At 35.7% G+C, this 20,582-nt stretch overlaps 2 protein-coding genes across 4 annotated transcripts in view; one reads left to right on the top strand and one right to left on the bottom strand.

The window, feature by feature from the left end:
* LOC111435722 (E4 SUMO-protein ligase PIAL2-like) overlaps positions 1–6,628 on the bottom strand; it is a 20,861-nt gene extending 14,233 nt beyond the window's left edge. For all 3 annotated transcript variants that reach the window (XM_023073222.1, XM_023073221.1, XM_023073223.1), the window contains exons 1-5: positions 6,351–6,628; positions 3,354–3,426; positions 2,618–2,683; positions 287–352; positions 107–183 (exon numbers count right to left, since the gene is read on the bottom strand). In XM_023073222.1, coding sequence (XP_022928990.1) covers positions 107–183; positions 287–352; positions 2,618–2,683; positions 3,354–3,426; positions 6,351–6,484 — 416 coding nt within the window. In that variant the 5' untranslated portion in view covers positions 6,485–6,628. The remainder of the gene's footprint in view (positions 1–106; positions 184–286; positions 353–2,617; positions 2,684–3,353; positions 3,427–6,350) is intronic.
* A 1,193-nt stretch (positions 6,629–7,821) lies between these two features.
* On the top strand, positions 7,822–16,053 carry LOC111435601 (respiratory burst oxidase homolog protein A-like). The gene is made up of 14 exons (XM_023073011.1): positions 7,822–8,828; positions 8,953–9,112; positions 9,297–9,345; positions 10,750–10,863; positions 11,381–11,803; positions 11,915–12,298; positions 12,408–12,503; positions 12,635–12,750; positions 13,623–13,790; positions 13,886–14,045; positions 14,177–14,374; positions 14,447–14,575; positions 15,262–15,340; positions 15,426–16,053. The coding sequence occupies exons 1-14, from the start codon at positions 8,228–8,230 to the stop codon at positions 15,533–15,535; spliced, it is 2,787 nt and encodes a 928-aa protein (XP_022928779.1). The 5' UTR covers positions 7,822–8,227; the 3' UTR covers positions 15,536–16,053.
* Positions 16,054–20,582: the final 4,529 nt, after the last annotated feature.

The raw sequence follows: 20,582 nt of genomic DNA, 5'->3' as shown, positions 1-20,582 counted from the left end.
TTTTTTTTTTTTTTTTTTTTTTTTTTTTTTTTTTTTTTTTTTTTTTTTTTTTTTTTTGTAATGTGATTCAGACAGAATGCAGATAAAGCAAAAATGAAACTCATACCTTTCCATAACTGTAGTAATCGTGGTAAGGGAATTGCTTGGTCCAGTATTCGTATCTACAAAGAAATCGCTACCAATCTGCATGACATAATAATTTCTCAGAAAATAAAAACATTAAAAATCCAGAAATGTGCACAAACTTTTACCCAGGCGAAAAGTTTTTAGACAAAATAAAAAGAACCTCATTAGCTAGACTGTAGAGTTCCTCTGCCTCCTTTTCTGAAAACCATTTCACCTTGCAAGCATTCTACCATGCAAAATATAGAAGAAAGCTGAGATATTTGTTACCAGATAGCATTCCAAAATGATTTCTACTCAACAAAAAATGAAGTCCGAGTGACTTAAATCACAGTGTTGACAAACAAAAAGACAGGAAATTTTCTCGTGGGAAAAAAAGGTTCAAGCGAGGAGAGAGATCATTTCAATTGAACTCAACATATTTAATACCAAGAAAGGTGGATAGTTAAGTTAAAGTAGGTTATTTATTGATTTCAAAAGCGTGTACAAAAAGGAGAAGCACCAACTGTGTAAATAGGAAGGTAATAAAAAGCCTACGGACTTGCTAAATTTAGACAATTACAAGTTCGGCCCCAATGCGTACATCACAGAGACAGTATGATCCCAAACATGGAAAAGTATACTATTTTATAAGCACAAGGCTTTTCCAGTATTTTATCTTTTTAATCTTCAATCATATGACAACCAAGTCCAATAAGATAGTTGGCCTGTCCAAAATTGTATTGCATGATTACCTTATATGATAGAATGAACTCTTACCAGAAGGTGAAGATTTATAAACTTCGGTTCTTTTGTCAATGAACATTCATTTATTTTCAAAACACATGCACAACATAAACATTTTCTCAGGTCATATATCTATTAAAAATTAACCAAGCACTTACCATTCTAATGTTCATTTAGGCACGTGAAGAAGATTTTTGGTAACTTTAGGCACATGTAGGTGACTCTTGGTTAACTTTAGGAACATGAAGGAGATTATGTAAGTAGAAAGTTCGCTTTGATCAAAGGTACAAAGAGTGGAAGATCCAAAGAGCCAAAATGGCTACCAGACAAATCTCACAGTCAGTGGTGCCCTCTAACATTTCTTTCAACACATTTTCCATCACAAATCCAAAGAGCCATGAAAAAATTAATTGATCTTATCGTTGCCAAGATAAAAATTATGGATTTAGAGTTGAAGTATCCGAATCCAAATCTTGAAGATATTCAGGAGGTTCCTCGATCTTTTTTGATATGTTTCTCTAGTCCATGTCCTTGCCGAGTAATCTGCACTTGCAATTGCCATAGTATATAGTTGTCCTCTGAGTTTATGGTTTTCATTTGGTTTCAAGGACTGATTGCAGCAGTTTGGAATCGAGTGGTTGAACCCTTGTCCAGTGTTGATGTAACATCAGTCATTATGTAATTAAACATAGGCACCGAAACCATGCTAAATTCTTGAAGATGGAAGAATTTGATGTAGAGAATTTTTGGAAATCTTTTTTTTTGTTCTAATGAAATACCTGACTTTCAAGAATGCACAAGCTAATAAAAATGGGGAAAAACCAACAAAAAGGAAGCCATCTACAAGAAGGGGCTCCAATCAAGTGAAATAAGATCTAACCAGTAATTACAAGAAAAGCACAGACATCAAGGCAAAAAAGAAACAAAAAATCTAAAAGAAAAAAAAAACAAACATCATTATTGGACTACTCCAAACGTTGTTATTTCCTCTTTACATGTTGTTATGGGGACATTGCTAGCTGATGTAAAAAGAACGAAGTACCTTTTCTCCAATTTGAACTTGAACGCATGATTCAAGGGATGTCTGAGTGGAAAAAATTTTCTTTCTACACTACAACTACTAAACTCCATGGGTAAACTTCACATGTTGTATTACTTTCTTAGTTCATTTCTGTTGTATAACTGTTTGGCAAAATGATGTCTAGCTCTGCCAAACCTGAATCGCCTCAAAATGTACTACAGGGGAGACCAAGTAGTCATCAAACCTCCCCCTAACCAAGTACTGTAAACTCTCTTGCCTATATATTTTCCATACAATTGACTTTCACAATGCTTACTTTCAACTTGTTTTCAATGATTTTCCTCGCCCATGTTTTCTAAAACCTTTTTTCTCAAAATGTAGCCAAGGCTCAACCATACATCAGATTGTTCGCGATATCCGATTTTAACACGGCTGGCTTGTTCGGTGGATTAGAACAAGTGCAGCACAATCGCTAGTTTGTTACCAAGAAAGTGCAATTGTGACACTACTCACCTAAATATTGTCAAGCTTCCATCCCTTTGGAGGTGCTGTTGAAGTTGTTACTTATTTTTAACAGATTACTACTCATCTCAAACAAATTTTGATTCAGTAACAAAAACATTAATCATACTACAGTTATAAAAAGAAAACGTTCCATCATAAACAATTGTGAACACTAAAAAACTTGGTCACCGGTTCTAAAATATAAAAATACGGCAGCGTATGCAAAAGATGAGAAAAACATACCTTGGCGGCTATCATGAGCACCATGATTGCTGCTTTTAAGTGATGAGAATGTTTCTTCTGACATATCTGGACAAATTAATATTCTATGTAAACTAATGCTCAAAAAAACTCATAATAGAAAAGATATAGCAATCAGATACAACATTCTGAATAAATAACTGATACAAATTCATTTAACATGAGACTACAAACCCAATCTGTGTAATATATAGATAGGATAACAACCCATCTTCCAAATCCAAATCCAACCTTTTGCCCAACATCTTTACCCCACATACACTTAAGTTTCAGCTAACTAATAGGCAGTGCAATCCCAACCTATTGAATGTCCTGCCAAGATCTCAAGGCATAGCTTAGAACCAAAATAAGAATGCCAAATAATTTGAACATGATTCAGTCAACTATTTAGGAAGGTACATTTTGCAGTGATTGTACAAAAACGAGAAATGAAAACTTAGCAGGTAATTTGACAGAAATTGGGCATTCTAGGGACAATAAATTACTCAAATTATGTAAATTATACCCAAAAAGCCTCCAATTGGCAAGAGGGAAGAGTCGTATAATGACACCATCTAAAATTGCTTCTCAAATAGACCAACAATTTATAGAAAATACAAAGTGAAGTGCATCTTTTTAACAGAAATGGGAAAGCAATTATTTTCCCTTGAAAACAAGTGTCTTGGAGGACAAATTAAACCATAAAAAATTCATGTACATTTAGAATAAAAGATGTTACCTGTTTCAAGAGACTGGGTAAACCTTGAGCTTTAGATGGAACAAAGTCGTTGGCAATTGCAAAGTCAATACTTCTGTATTATCAACGTTAATCAAAATGAAGTCAAGGAAGATGATAAATTGATGGTTATGAGCAAAAGCTAAAGCACACAAATAAAAAGTATTTCATTAAAAAAAAAAAAAAAGGCCAATTCCGTTCACACTAGTAAGAACTAATAATTATAAATAACATTTGAGACAAACAGAAGTGCACAATTAACGATATAAAAGGGTTTACAGTAGTAACCTAGCAGTGCAGGAAATTAAATATTTAACACAAACTTCTACAGTTAAACACGTGAAGTGACATCACAAGAGACCACATTGTTGAAGAATAACAGAGAAATTCATTTTTAAGTTGTCGCCTTCACCATAACCCATATACCCTCGATGAGGTATTTGACTTGGGGATATGAGTCCAATAAAAGTACGAAGCTCATAGAACAATTAAGAGAAAAGTTCTAATAGTGTGCTATTAGATTAAAGAAGAAAGCACAAATAAGCAGGCAGAAATTCAAGAGGTCTACGTTCTAGCATAATACACACCACATGGCAATCCCCACCGACAACTATACTCTCAGTCCTATCATGTACTAGCATAACTGACCAATATCCACCGGTCCCTCTATACAATTACAGAACAAACAAAAAAAAAAAAAAAAAAAAAAACGCCCTCTCTCTCTCTCTCTCTCTCTCTCTCTCTCTCTCTCTCATTTACAGTGTCTATCCTCGTGCACCACTCCTTACAAACATAAATTCTATGGGAGGTCCCAGTCTATCAAGCATGGCTGAGAAACACAACCACGAAAGAGAATTTGGTGTAGCGTAAGTAGCCTAAAGGAGATAATTCTCCAAGAATTAAACCCTTCAAATCTTTATTATCAATCAAGTTGTAAAATACATGAGGGAGTCCCTTTATTTATAGAGAATTAGAGGGAAAACTAAAATTCAAAAATGAAAAAGGATAGTAAAAATAGTATTAAGCAAGTAATTACCTTAATTAACCTGATTCTCAACATCACTCTCTCTCCAAAAAAAAAAAAAAAAACTTGTCCTCAAGTTTTAGAAAGAAAAATGAACTAAACAAAGCGGCTTCGTTTGATGATTTGAAAAAAAAAAAACACATACTTTTTTCAAATAGTCTATAAGAATATTATAAAGTGAGTTTTCATCTTCATTAAAACCCACCCCTTCTTGTCAAGGAGTTGGGCACCAAAAGTTCTATCGGACCGGATGGCTATATCACCAAATTCTTCAAAAAAAAAATATTGGAACATTCTCAAGGATGACATAAAGAGAGTGTTCCCAGGCTTTTTCGAGAACGCCATCATAAACACAAGCTTAAACAAAATCCATATTTCCATCATTCCTAAGAAAAGTGATGCCAGAAATATGGGAGATAATATTAGCCTCACTTCGTGTTTATACAAGGTTGTGGCAAGGGTGTTATCTAAGAGGCTTACAAAAGTCATCTCCAAGCACGAATTAGCTTTGAGGCTAGCCATCAAATCATTGTGTTTTGCGAACCAACATCAAACATCTCACTGACAGGAATTATCATTAGATTTCCATCATCAGTTCCTTATTGAAATAATAAATCTAACTCTCCATTGTTGCTCGGAGCCTCTTCTTTCCCTTTTTCCTTGTTTCCACCGAAAAAATCTCCCCACAGTTTAAATGCTTAGATCTTCCACTATTTACACTAATATTAGAACTTTCTGAATCAACATAGATGAATTCATCAAAAGAAACTTCCTTTCGCCAATTCCCAATATATTTTGCTACCCCTTTAGTGACCTTAAAAGTGAAAGCCTTAAATCCCTTTGCATATAGAGGAGCTCCCATTTATACACACTTTAAACATCAGTTTTATGGGCTCCCTTATTATGTTATTTTGGCTTCTCTTGTTTGCAACTACTGAGTTTTCAAAACAAAAATACAGGAAGTATGCAAAGTTTAACTGAAACCACTTATTTAAATGTTTTTACTCGGTACTACCGAAATTTGTAGGCATCTGTTCTTACGAAAAAAAAGTGTTTTCAGAATCATCTTCTTCATTTTGCGATTCTTTAATTATTTGTTGACACTATTACAGTGAAGTAAAAACGTCAAATGAATCCTATTAGACGAACACGACTCTCCACAATAGTATGATATTGTCCACTTTGAGCAATAGCTCTCATGGCTTTGCTTTAAGCTTCCCCAAAAGGCCTCATACCAATAGAGAGAGTATCCCTTGATTATAAACCCATGATCATTCCCTAAATTAGCCGATGTGGGACTTTCATCATCCAACACCTCCCCTCGAACAAAGTGCACCTCCTCTTAATCGAGGCTCGACTCCTTTGGAATCTTAGTCATTTTTTACTACCTTCGAGGAGGCTTGACTCCTTTTCTTTTGAAGTCCTTTGTTCGATATTTGAGGATTTACCAATCTATTGGCACGACTAAGTTTAGGGCATGGCTCTAATACCATATTAGACAAACACGACTCTCCACAATGGTATGATATTGTCCACTTTGAGCATAAGCTCTCATAGCTTTGTTTTGGGCTTCCCCAAAAGGCCTCATACCAATAGAGAGAGTACCCCTTGATTATAAACCCATGATCATTCCCTAAATTAGTCGATGTGAGACTTTCATCGTCCAACAAATTCAACAAAGAATTTATTCGCACATCGCATCTCCATCAGGCTAGAAAATGCAGGAAATTTTCAAATTAAAGAAAACCTGAACACAGCTGAAACACAATACTCCCAACCAGACCCAAATTCTGTATTCCAAACAAACTACTCGACACTCCATTTTCTACCAACTAGCTAGACAGTAGGTATTCGCAGTACCAGTCTCAAAATCCTCTCAACTAACAAAATTTCAAGAAAAGCACCCAAAACAAATTTCCACAACAAGAAAAGGAAACAAACTTGGAAAACTTAAATGATTTGAACTAAAACAAAACCTGGCAAGGGAAAAGCAGATATTGCAGAGTTGGACTGGATCGATTTGGTCGACACGGTTGACGTACAAAGTTAAGCTATCAATGTACGAGGAAATTCTATCCAATTTCATCTCATATGGCGTCGTTGCACCCATTTTCAGCCGCTCGCCGGAGCAAACGCCCCTTTCCTCCGGCGGTATGAACGAAGCTTCAGCAGGTTCTGGAGATGACGGCCAAGCAAGCTTTGGAGTAGGGGAATTGTAATTGACCCGTTTGTTTCCCGGGTTTCCTTCGTCAAAGTTTTTTTGGCTTTTGCAAATTAATTAAATTCATGGGGGAAATTAAGCATAATTAACTTAATACTTAAATCTAAAATTAATTAATTTTTTTGTTCATTGTTAACGGTTAATTAATTACTCGATTATATTAATTTATCATTTATGATTAAATTTAAAAAATACATCTTCGCCTATATATTTATTTTATCTCATAATTATTTTTTATTATTTATTTTACAACTACTCTTAAAAATTATCTCGAAGGGAGATGTCCACGAGTAAACCTTCCCCATCTTCATTCCCGTCTCCTATTTCATTTTCCTAATAAATTAATATATTTCATAAATAATTATATATACTCTACCTAACCTAATTTCTTAAAATTCAAATTTTTATATTTCAACATAATTTTTCACTGTTTAAAATTAAACGGTTTAAATATTACAATTAAGGTCTCAAAATTAACCCATTCAATACATAATATATATATATATATATATATATATTTTGAAAATATATTTATATTAAGCTGCCCACTCCCTCGTTCATTATCAGTCTAAATGGGAATTCCCTATCGATTTGGAGTGGGTTCTACGAGCCTCTATCCTATTGATAAAATGAACATATCTAGATTTGAACTATGTATAATATAATTTTTTCAAAATACTTTACATTTCCATAATTAATTACATATTTAAGGAACGATACTGTGCAACAATAAAATATTGATTGAATATATCTTTTATTTATTTTATAATTTGTAATCATAAAATATCACATAAATAAGAAATACTATATCCATTGATACATCATATGATATGCCAAAATAGTACGATATTAGCCAATAATCTACTTACTGCACCAAATAAAGACAGGAAAAAGTACTTAAATTAAACTTACTAAATAGTTACACTTTATATTTGGGTGCTTCTACAAACACAAAACAGTTGGATGAAAGTCTAACCTCGACTATTTTAGAGAATGATCATAAATTTATAATAAATAAATATTATCTCTATTGCTACTAACACTTTTAAAATATTTAAAAGTAAAGTTAAAAGGAGAATTTTATGTACAATATCATACTTGAGTCATGTCTAAACAAGTTACCACCAAGCCTTTTTTGAACCTCGAAAGTCCATGCCGCGTTCTGCCACAATAAACGTTCCTCAATAAAAAAAAATAAAACAAGAACAAACAAAATCATGACTCACGAATAAAGGAGTATCACACTGAGCAAAAGCAAAAAGTTCCTTCTAGATGTTCTTCAGTGCTGCCTCCTTCTTCTGCTACGATTCTCAATATCAAATCAACCTCGAGGTGATCTTTCTTTTTCTCCTTCCCAATCCCACTATGGAATTTTTTTGAATATGCTCTGAATTTAATCTGTTGGCTCCGGGCTTTGTAATCTGTTCTGCTCCGAGTCTCTGTTCCTTTACTGCTCTTTCTCCATCAGGAGCTGCGAGATTCTAAAAGTGTTGTGTGTGGACGGCCATTGCATTTTGATCTCTTTTCAGCGATGCATGTTAGTCGTAACTGCCGATGCTTGTGGTTTTCTGGTTTTTTGTATGAAGTTGTTGGAAGAATAGCTTTGGTTACTGCGTTTCGGTTGGTGGATTAATGAGGGGGTCTCCGAAGCACGAGCGGTGGGCGTCGGATACGGTTACTGGAAATGCGAAGATGAGCGCAGGATCGTCTACGGGAACGGAATCCAGTGCGGCGGAGGTGTTTGTCGAGGTCACTGTCGATCTACAGAACGATGATAGAATCGTCCTACGCAGCGTTGAGCCGGATACGGTTATCAACATCGATAACGCCGCCTCTGTAGGATCTGAAGCTCCGAAGTCTGCTTCGATGTCGAGATCGCCGACGGTTAAGCGGAGCTCGTCCAATCTGTTGCGTCTATTTTCGCAGGAACTGAAGGCGGAAGCGGTTGCTAAGGCGAGGCAGTTTTCGCAGGAGCTGAAGCGGTTTTCCTGGAGCAATGGACATTCTACCGATTCCGAAAATGGATTTGACTCGGCGTTGGCCGCTCGAGCTCTAAGGAAGCGGCAAGCTCAGCTTGATCGCACTCGTTCCGGTGCTTGTAAAGCGCTTCCCGGCCTGAGATTCATTAGCAGTAAGACCAATGGCGTCGATGCCTGGAACGAAATCCAGAGCAATTTCGATAAGCTCGCCAAGGATGGAGTCCTCTACCGCTCTGATTTCGCTCACTGCATAGGTAATGAAACCTTTTCGTTCCGATCTCTCTTACTCCGCAAATTAGATTTTCGTCTCTTCCAACATTTTCTTCTCTCCGGAAAATTTCAGGTAATCAAATTCTTAATTTCCTTTCCATTTGTTAGGAATGAAAGATTCAAAGGAGTTTGCTCTGGAACTGTTCGATGCTCTGAGTCGAAGACGAAGATTGAAGGTCGAAAAAATCAGCAGAGACGAACTCTTCGAGTTCTGGTCGCAAATCACCGATCAAAGTTTCGATTCGCGACTGCAGATCTTCTTCGACATGTATATCATTATCATCCATCTCTTTAAGTTCATGGAAATTATTTTTCCGTAAGCCGAAAAGCAAGAACAGAAAACGACACCGTCACCACCAAGAAATGAAACGGACTCCCGTCGTTTCACAGTTGCCATTTATTTTTTTTAATTTCAATTTTCGTATTTTTACCGATGTCCATTTTTTTAACAGGGTCGATAAAAATGAAGACGGCCGAATTACCGAAGAAGAAGTCAAAGAGGTAAATTTACTTGCAATTTTAACTCCCTTGATATGAATTTTAAGTTTTTGTGTACAATTATAAATTTTAGACCGTAGTTTCATTTTTAAACTCTCTTAATAAATTTTATATTTTATAATTGATAATATGATATTTAATAGAGTTTAGGTCAATTTTTTCTAAAAAAAAAATATAGTTATCTAATATACATATTACATCAGGTAAAATTGAGTATATTAAACATTCATCCATCTAAGTTATAAATATTAAATATTCTTAATTTTTCCAATGATCTTAAAAATAGGGTAAGATTGGGTTGTGAAACCTATTTTGGGTTGGTTAGATCGACTCAACTAAAAAAAATTAGAACCCTGATCCTATTTTTTTCTTTATTTAGAAATTCCAAAAAAAATAAAAATGTAATCTAGGGTTAGGTAGTCTAGATTATTTGGGGAACGTGACTAGATAGCTCAGGGACAAGACCTTTGAATGCAAACAACGAATAGGAGTTTGGAACCCAAGCTGACCTTATTATCATTCAAAGGGGAAGAGTTGATAAAGGGTAGTCGGTGTAGGTCTTTCCAGCCGAATTGATTAATGTAATAGAACTCAATCACTTGAAAAACTGGCATCGAAAGTAAATCTTTATTCAAATCACATAATCTTTCAGAAGCTAGCATCACTAGTTGACTCCTCCTCATTGATAGCCAGCCAGCAGTTACCAGGACATATGAACACTTATCTAACAAATATTTTAAAAATTAGAACTGGTTAGACATAAGTTTGAAATCTCAAATACGGTAAAATACACACAAATTTGAGAGTTCAAGAAGTTATTAAGGTTTGATGGTCTATTAAACACGAAATTAAATTGGTAATTTATTTATTAAAATAAAACATTTAAAAATACAGAGAGATTAAAAGAATGGGTTGAAAAGTTCATTAGCGAAAGTAAGATTTAAACTTTAATAATTTGATTTAGTGGGGGTGAGGAAGGTTTTTGTCTCCTTTTTTGTGGCATAAAAGCTGCATGGATTTAGCATAATCAACGTGATGCGATTAAATTAAATATTAATTACTTTATATTCAGACAAATTGGCCTACTCCACGTCAAGATTCTCATATGATTATGGTTATATTTTTTTAGTTTATTTTTCTAGAAGAAGATGACTGACTCTCTTTCCCTCCTTGGAAGGAAAAGGAAAAGTGGCCTTCATATTCTTTGCATTAGCCTAATACTTTTGGTTTGGCCAACAGAGTGTCATTTTCGTTATTATAAACCACCATATTACAGATTTTTTTAAAAAAATTTGCATAGGAAAGAAAGTTATTTAAAAATGACCATTCCAAACAATATTTTAAGGGGGTTTGTGGGGACTTTTTGGCCACAATCAAGATTAATCTAATTTACTTTATTTCTTTTAGATTATTATGCTGAGTGCTTCTGCAAACAAGCTACTGAGGCTAAAGGAACAGGCAGAGGAATATGCGGCCCTCATCATGGAGGAGCTGGACCCTGAAAGACTGGGCTACATCGAGGTTGGTTCCTCTCTGCTGCATATTTCTAACAAAGTTTTTATTATTATGATTATTATTATTTTTTTTAATATTTTTTTACTTACATGCAAGCCCATTAGAACGGAATGAATCTCTCGACTTTGAATTTTATTATTATTTGTTTAACTTTGTCTTGTTGGATGATGAAAGTCACACATCGGTTAATTTAAGGAATTATCATGGGTTTATAAGTTAGGAATACTAACTCCATTGGTATGAGGCCTTTTGGAGAAGGCCAAAGCAAAGCCACGAGAGCTTATGCTCAAAGTGGACAATATCATACCATGGTGGAGACATGTCTAATAAATCTCTAACTTTATAATATATAATAAATCGGACAAAATACATCATAGACATATTAGACAAAAATTAAAATTTAGGGATAGATCAAATAATTTCTAAACAAGAAGTAGAAATGAGAGATTTGATAAATGATTCACTAATTTTGTTTTAAATATGAATTTACAATTTTTTTTTTTTGGTGATTACGGTGGTGCAGCTGTGGCATTTGGAAGCCCTATTGCTGCAGAAGGACACGTACCGGAACAACAGTCAAGCCCTCAGCTATACAAGCCGAGCATTGAGCCAGAACATACAGGGATTAAGGAACAAAGGCCCCATAACAAGGATAAGAACAAAACTACTCTACTATTTGCAGGAGAATTGGAGGAGAATATGGGTGCTGACATTATGGGCCATGATCTTGGTTGGCCTTTTCACGTGGAAGTTCTTCCTGTACAAGCAGAGGCAAGCCTCCAAGGTCATGGGCTACTGTCTCCTTACGGCTAAGGGTGCAGCTGAGACCCTGAAATTCAACATGGCTATCATTTTGCTGCCCGTATGTAGAAATACCATTACTTGGATAAGGTCTACCAGGCTGGGATTTTTTGTACCCTTCGACGACAATATCAATTTCCACAAGGTACAAACTAACCACACATTTGCTTGGCTTTTATCTAGGAAGACGTTAACTTTAGTGGCCAACCTCGTGGGTTCCTTTAAATTAAGCCATGATTATTTAATTCACCTGCAGACGATAGCCGCAGCCATTGGAGTTGGTGTCATTCTCCATGTAGGGAGCCACCTTGCCTGTGACTTTCCAAGACTCGTACAGTCATCCGATGAAAGCTATAATTATGTGAAGGGTTACTTTGGACCAGACAAGCCTACTTACTTAGATTTGGTTAAGGGATGGGAAGCTGTGACTGGCATACTAATGGTCATCTTCATGGCAGTAGCATTCACTCTAGCTACCCGATGGTTTAGAAGGAGCTTGGTTAAGCTGCCCAAGCCATTTGATAGGCTGACTGGTTTCAATGCCTTCTGGTATTCGCACCACCTGTTTGTCATTGTTTACGTTTTGCTCGTCATTCATGGCATCTTCCTCTATCTTGAGAATAGATGGTACTGTAAGACGGTAAGAGTGATGATACGTCCCCACTAATACTCTGTCTATTTGGCTTGAATAGGTAATTTATTTTGCACGAACTAGAAATGTATTCTGAGGTATTGATTTTTACATGCAGACTTGGATGTATCTTGGCATCCCAGTTTTACTCTATGCTGGGGAAAGGACCCTTAGATTCTTCCGCTCAGGCTTCTACAGTGTTCGACTTCTCAAGGTTTCTGATAATACTTACCGACACTGCCACATAATGGCCCTTGCTCCAATTTCATGCTTAAATGTTCAACGCTAGACTTCAAATTTCTTTGCCTTTCAATCGTTTCATTTTTTCTGCTTAACCTTATCCAGGTTGCTATTTACCCGGGAAATGTTCTGGCATTACAAATGTCTAAACCTCCTCAGTTCCGTTATAAGAGTGGACAGTACATGTTTGTCCAATGTCCCGCCGTTTCCCCATTTGAATGGTAAATACTATTACGACTCTTGTCAAGTATAATTTCCTCAAGAAAATTTCATTTTTGCGTTGGTATTGTTTTTCGCATTTGCTGCTTTCAGCTTATTATTAATGAATTAACTTCTCTGTAACTCAATTGTCTGCTTCTGTGAGTTTTGCCATTTGTGGATTGTGCGCAGTTTTTGACTATATAGCTGTATCCAACTTATTATTTATGTTCGAGGATGGTTGGGAGGGAGTCCCACATTGGCTAATTGACTAAAGATCATGAGTTTATAAGTAAGGAATACATCTCCATTGGTATGAGGTCTTTTGGAGAACCCCAAAGCAAAGCCATGAAAGCTTATGCTCATAGTGGATGATATCATACCATTGTAGAGAATTCTGATTCCTAACATGGTATTAAAGTCGTGCTTTTAACTTAGCAATATCAATTTCAGGATATATCAATAGAATCCTCAAATGTCGAACAAAGAAGTTGTGAGCTTCGAAGGTGTAGTCAAAATTATATAAGTGTCGAACAAAGGGTGTACTTTGTTCGAAGCCTCGATTAAGGAGAGGTTGTTTGCGGGCTCCATAGGCCTCATGAGGCTCTATAGTGTACTTTTTTAGAGAGGAGGATTGCTGAGGATTGTTGGGAGAGAGTTCCACATTGGCTAATGGTCATGAGTTTATAAGTAAAGAATATATCTTCATTAGTATGCTCAAAGTGGATAATATTATATCATTGTGGAGAGTCGTGATTTCTAATACATTATGTTCTGTCTAGTTCGCTTTTCACTATTTTCAAGAAACTTAACTGAAACTTGTAGACAAATTTTGTGCGTGAAGGTTTTATACCTCCACGTAGCTTGATATGGTGCCGATCATCTTTGCGTGCAGGCATCCATTTTCGATTACTTCTGCTCCAGGGGATGATTATCTGAGTGTTCACATACGGCAGCTGGGTGATTGGACACAAGAATTAAAGAGGGTATTTGCTGAAGCTTGTGAAACACCAGTTAGTGGGAAGAGTGGGTTGCTCAGGGCTGACGAAACGACCAAGAAATGGTATGTACATCTTAAAATCCCTTCATTTCCGAATCCTAGCTCTATCTATGGGTTGCGTACTCTTAATGGACTATTTCTCATGCAATGAGTTACAGTTTGCCGAAACTCTTAATAGATGGACCCTATGGTGCACCTGCACAAGACTACAGAAATTATGATGTTCTCTTACTTGTTGGTCTTGGTATTGGAGCAACACCTTTCGTTAGCATTTTGAAGGATTTGCTAAATAACATTGTCAAAATGGTGGAGCAGGCAGTAAGTACCTGCAGCATGCATCACTTGATCCTGATATTTCAACTAATATGCATATTTAACAAGCAAAACGTTTAATTTGGAATTTTATGCACAAACATTCATATGATAATCATCAAGCTTTCCTTACACAGGATTCAATTGCAGATGGAGGTAAAGAGTCGGATCTCAGTTTCGGAAGCACGGATTCTTCGTCGACTGCCAGGGTTTCTCCCAAACGAAAGAAGATTCTGAAGACAACTAAAGCTTACTTTTACTGGGTAACCAGGGAACAGGGCTCGTTTGACTGGTTCAAAGGGGTCATGAATGAAGTGGCTGAGATGGATCAAAGGGTAATATAGAATTTCCACTAGATTGTCATCTACATGGATTCGTTTTTATAAACTTCGTGACTTGAAACTTAGGGCGTCATTGAGATGCACAACTATCTGACCAGTGTGTACGAGGAAGGAGACGCTAGATCAGCCCTCATCACGATGGTTCAAGCACTAACTCACGCAAAGAACGGGATGGATATTGTTTCTGGCACCAAGGTAAATTTCAACTATCTAATCAATTTTCTGATATACTAGAGTTTGACCTTATGTTTTAATTCATATTTCTAGAGTACACATTTTACTTACATCTCCATTGATGACTTTTGGGGGAAACCAAAAGCAAAATCACGAGAGCTTATGCTCAAAGTGGACAATATCATACCATTATGGAGAGTCGTGAGCCATACCCTTAACTTAGCCATATCAATAGAATCCTCAAATGTCGAACAAAGAAGTTGTGAGTCTCGAATGTGTAGTCAAAAGTGACTAAAGCGTCGAATAAGGGTGTACTTTGTTCAAGGGCTCCAAAGAAGGAGTCGAGCCTCGATTAAGAGAAGGCTGTTCGAGGGCTCCATAGGCTTCAAGGGAGACTCTACGGTGTATTTTGTTCGAGGGGAGGATTTTTGTGGATCGTTGGGAGAGGAGTCCTACATTGGCTAATTAACGGGTTGATCATGGGTTTATAAGTACATAATACATTTTCATTGGTACGAGGCATTTTGGGAAACTAAAAACAAAGTCATCAGACTTTATGCTCAAAGTGGACAATATTATACCATTACAGAGAGCCGTGGTTCCTAACCGTGTCTTGATCTTTTACTTGTGACCTGCAAAGAAAGTAATCAGTTCAGTGTAGCCAAATTACCCATATTCTTAAAGACCCTTTTACTTTCCATGATCAGGTCAGAACTCATTTTGCAAGGCCCAATTGGAAGAAAGTTTTCTCCAGAATTTGTTCCAAGCATTGTAATGCTAAAATAGGTGAGTCCGCTTCAAAAAAATAAACAGTAGGATAAACCACTGAATTTCCTAACCTAATTCTTCTCGGTTTGACATTTGGTATCAGGAGTATTCTACTGTGGAGCACCAATCCTTGCCAAAGAACTTTGCAATCTCTGCTATGAATTCAATCAAAAGGGCCCAACAAAGTTTGATTTTCACAAGGAACACTTCTGAGAAACCAGTTTACGGGTACACAAAAAACCCAGAAAAAATAGACCTTAGAAACAGAAGAGTATATGCATAGAAGTACTGAGACTTTAGGCATTTAGTACTTAGTATAACCGTGAAAATTCCTGGTTGAAGAGTCGAAACTTGGTTGGAACTTATCCTTTCCTGGGTTCAAGTTGCAGTGGTAACCGTGTGGCTTGTCTATTAAAGTGATGGGGTAAGGTAATGGATCAGTGATGTCATGATGTTAGGAGGCCCAAATGTGGTACAGCTGCAATGAACTGGTTGGTTGATGATGACCCAATTGGAAGGTGATTGGGTGGTGGGCGATAGGAGCCAACTTTGAAATCCAGAAAGCTAGAGTACTAATGTTTTTAGTTAGTGGTGGAAGTTGGAATAGGATTGGCTAATGGCTATCCTTATCTGCTTTCTTTTCCATTTTCCAAACTCCTTGATAGAAGAACGAAACTTTCTTTATAAGGTTGCGAAAACCTCTCCCTAGCGGACACGTTTTAAAATCGATATGTAATGGGTTAAGACGGACAATATTTGCTAGTGGTGTGCTTAGACTGTTACAAATAGTATAGGTGTCAGACGCCAAGCGATGTGCTAGCGAGGGCGCTAGCCTTCGAGAGGGGTGGATTGTGAAATCCCACGTTGAGAACGAAGCATTCCTTATAATAGTGTGAAAACCTCTTCCTAGTAGACGCGTTTTAAGACTATGAGATTGACGGCAATACATAAGCTAAAACAGAGTACTTTCCGATTTGATTCAGCAATAATCTGTAAAGGTAAATCACAATTATGGCCCCCACCTGAAATAATGTTCAAGTCTCCCCTATGCTTCAAATTGATAATGAAATGGTAGCAAAAGAATTTTCAACCTTCTAGATATTTTGCTTAGCATCAAAGGAAAGGTTTGTTCTTTGAACATTTAGCTACAGCTGCTTATTTCTTGATATGACCCCCACACCTCATGCCAAGGGCGAAGTCTAAGCTATAAATTTCCTCGAACCTAGCAAGAAAACGAAGGAACCGAGGAAAAAAAGGTGCCCTCGAGCATAAGGCACTTAGCAATCCACAAAAAGATTAGATGTTTGACCATACTCCAAAGAATAAAATCTAGAACGTTCCAAGTAAAAGCAAGGGTCGTTATTAAAATTAATTTTCATATAAAGGTCATACTAGGAAAAATGTTTGAGAAATTAAAATATATATATATATATATATATATAGAGAATGTGAGTTCAATATTAAATTTTCAATTCCAACCTTTTAAGATTAAATGGAGGTTTCCTTCATATTATCTTATTAGAAAAAAGACAAAGACTATATATTTACTAATATTTTTAGTCCAATAATGCATGTCACAGTTCAAAGTAGCTCATAGTGCATAGCTTTTTACATTTCTTATTTTAAAATTTTAGTATTAAAAACAACATAACAGTATGTAACTACTTTAAAATAATAATAAAAAATATAAATAGGATGTGAACTAGTTGATTCAACAAAATCTTTTCTTTGACCAATGGTTCTATGATCAAGCATAGATGGTCAAATTGGGTCATATTGAAATGGGGTCTAAGATCATATGAGCTGGTTAGCTCGAGCACACGCTACTTATGAGAGTTTTATAATAAATAAATGTGTTCTTCTCTTTGGTAGGTTCAGAAGTTGAAAATCCGAGCGAAAAATTTAGAAATAGAAAGAAAGACTTATATTTTGAAAATCAAACACCCTTTGAAAATTAGGAGTATTTCAATGATCCCTGTATTTGAAACATACACGAAGAAATTACCCTAACAACAGAAGAATAAGAAACAAAAGAAATTGGTTTATTTCAACCAAAGTAAAAGAAAAATGGTTAACAATATAAGAAACGTGTCAAATTTGAACTGTGTTTATTGATTTTTCCTTACCAAATAGGAAAAAAAAAGGAAAAAAAAAAAAAAAGAAAAACGAAAAGTTCCATTAATTCTTCAGTCTTATTTGTCGTGCTTTTCTTTTACTTAAAAGTCCCATTATCAAAAAGTTTCTATATCAATTGTCCTTTATCGTCATTTACCATATTTGACGTCAATGGTCTTTTGTATGGTCATTTAGTCGGTCAATTCCCTCATCACAAGTGGCTTCTTAGGGCGGTGCCGTCACCATGTCTGACACGTGGCTCCTTGATTTAGAGGGATTTAGGGAACGTGTTAGTAGTGTTAGTGGATAAGATTGAGACATTTTTAGAGATAATTATGGTTAAATAATCAATTTAATATAACTCAACTTTCTTACCTAATAGGAAAAAAAGAAAAAAAAAACGAAAAGTTCCATTAGTTATGTCTTATTTGTTGTGCTTTTTTACTTAAAAGTCCCATTATCAATCCTCATTTACCATATTTGAGGTCAATTGTCCTTTGTCATCATTTAGTCGGTCAATTCCCTCATCCCTTAGTTAGCATGTGATGTGGCGGTGTCGTTTAGAGGGATTGGTTCCCCTGATTCCACCACAGAGTGTTCGTAGCGTCAGTAGATTAGATTGAAACATTTTTAGAGATAATTGTGGTTAAACAATGAACGTAATATAACTCAACCATAAAATTTTAGATTAAATTAGTTTTAGTTATTCGAATTATTTATTTAAATTTGAAAAATAAATCATAAAAAAATAATTATAAGCACACCGACTTCAGAATCAGGGAGGAAGGCCATTTAGGATATTCTGTGAAATAAATAAATAAATAAAATTATTTTTTGGTTATTAATTTGGAAGGACTTTATGAAACATGTCATTTAATAAAATTAAATGCTTTAAATTTAATTGTCTTTCGACAGTTTCTATCCTTAAATTGATAGAGATATTTTCATATTTCCTTTTCTTTTTCTTAGATATTTCTTACAAACTACAAATTTCTCTATTTTTCTTAATTCCAAAAATTCTATATTTTTTTTCCCATTTTAGGTAAATATCTTTACTTATAATATATATATATATATATATATTCATTTAATAACTTTATTATACTAATTAAACAACATTTATTCATCTCCAAGTTATATTCAAATTAGTTTAATTAAAAATATTTATATTTAAATTTATATAAATTACCAAGGAAATTCATTATAAACGTGACTAAATCAAAACTTTTTTTTTACCTACCGATAACACATTCAAATAATATTAAATTTTGTATTTTTTTTTAATTTTATGTCTAATAAATCATCCAACTTTTCCCGACAATTAATTGGCAACCTATTTAATATATATATAAAATATAATATAATATAATATAATATGTTTGACCAAATCGCTGTGAATTCGAAACCATAAAACCTGACTTAAATAACCCTAAACCCACAAAACAGACCTCCGCCGGCGCATTCCAAAACTGACCTCTCCGATTCCCATTCTCTCTAACCGTTCTTCTCTCTCCTCCCTATAAATTCCTCTCTTTCTCTCTCCAAATTCCAAAACCCTTCTTCTTCTTCTTCTTCTTCTTCTCTGCAACAAGAACAAGAAATTCCGTTCGACAATGGCGGACGACAGCCAGAGCTTCCCAATAGCGCACTACCAAGCTCACCACAAATCCGACGAAGAACAACACCGACACCTCACAACATTCAAAGCCCTAAAAAAGGAACGCTCCAACAAATGCTTCATCTACGTCTTCTCCGCCTTCGTCTTCCTCTCCGTCGCCGTTTTAATCTTCGCTCTCATCGTCCTCCGCGTCAATTCCCCTGCTCTCCACTTCTCCTCTCTCTCCGTCGCCAAATTCTCCCTCTCCAACACCAATTCCTCTTCCCCCTCCCTTAACCTCACCGTCACCGCCCAACTCGCCGTCGACAATTCCAACTTCGGCCCCTTCAATTTCGACCACGCCTCTGTCGGTTTCATCTACGCCGGTGCCATCGTCGGCCAGAGCACTACCGGCGCCGGCAGAGCCAAGGCCAAAGGCACCAAAACCATGAATGTCACCGTCCATGCTTCCGCCAAGAACATCAGCGCCGATTACAACAATTCCCGGCTGTTGAATCTCAGTAGCTTTGCGAATTTGAGAGGCAGAGTCCGATTGATTCATATTTTCCGGCGGAGGGCCTCGTCGGAGATTAGGTGTTCCATGATCCTGGATTTGAATACTCATCAAATTCAGCATAATTGGGTTTGCGAGTAGCCATCAGTATCGGAATCCATGAACTCCATGGCCCCAATTAGTTATTGAATTCTTAAATTAATTTTATTTTATTTTTCTTACAATTTTGGAGGTTTTCTGATGTAAATAATACTCTTATGCTTTATTACTTCATATAATATATATATATACATATTTTAATTTGATTTTTTTTAAATTAAGGAATTTAGTTATAATTATTATATTTTGGGGAAAACTTGCATGGGTAATAAATGTAATATTAGATAAGTTATGGAGTATTAAGAAATTTTGTATAATTGCAATAATGAAGTAGATTAATTAATTTACATTTAATTTACTTCATTTTTTTTTGGCATAGGCAACTAGGTGTTGAAGTTTCAATTATTTACATATTATTTCATATCTTTTTGGATTAATTAATTAATTTATGAGAAAATTATACATCTGCCTTTTATTTTCACGCGACATTGCTCCATTAGGCGAAAATACCGTTACGACATTGCTCCATTAGGCGAAAATACCGTTATTGTTTCTTCTCTGAAAAAAGTTCACGACTTGTAGGCCTTTTATCTCCTACCTCCATGCAACATTGCTCCATCCGGGGCTTTCGCTCATTGTGAAAAGGAGTGTCTCCATCTCAATGTGTAAAGCGAACGCTTCTTCTCCAGAAAAAGAAGTTCACGATCCATCAACCTTCTACCTCCACCTGTCATTGCTCCATCAGGCTTTTGCCCATTTCGAAAAATTCTCCGCCTCTCGTAAGAGTCTCGGCCTCAATCCCAATTACCAATGGGTAAAATGAACCAAATTGGTAAGTAGGAGAATTGGACCATTAAATCCTATTAAAGACAAAAAAAAAAAAAAAAAAAAAAAAAAAAAAAAAAAAAAAAAAAAAAAAAAAAAAAAAAAAAAAA

Source organism: Cucurbita moschata, unplaced genomic scaffold (genome assembly GCF_002738365.1).
Source record: "Cucurbita moschata cultivar Rifu unplaced genomic scaffold, Cmos_1.0 Cmo_Scf00050, whole genome shotgun sequence".
Taxonomy (NCBI): Eukaryota; Viridiplantae; Streptophyta; class Magnoliopsida; order Cucurbitales; family Cucurbitaceae; genus Cucurbita; species Cucurbita moschata.
Note: the sequence above shows the minus strand (reverse complement) of the source record. Positions and strands in the feature narration are given on the sequence as shown.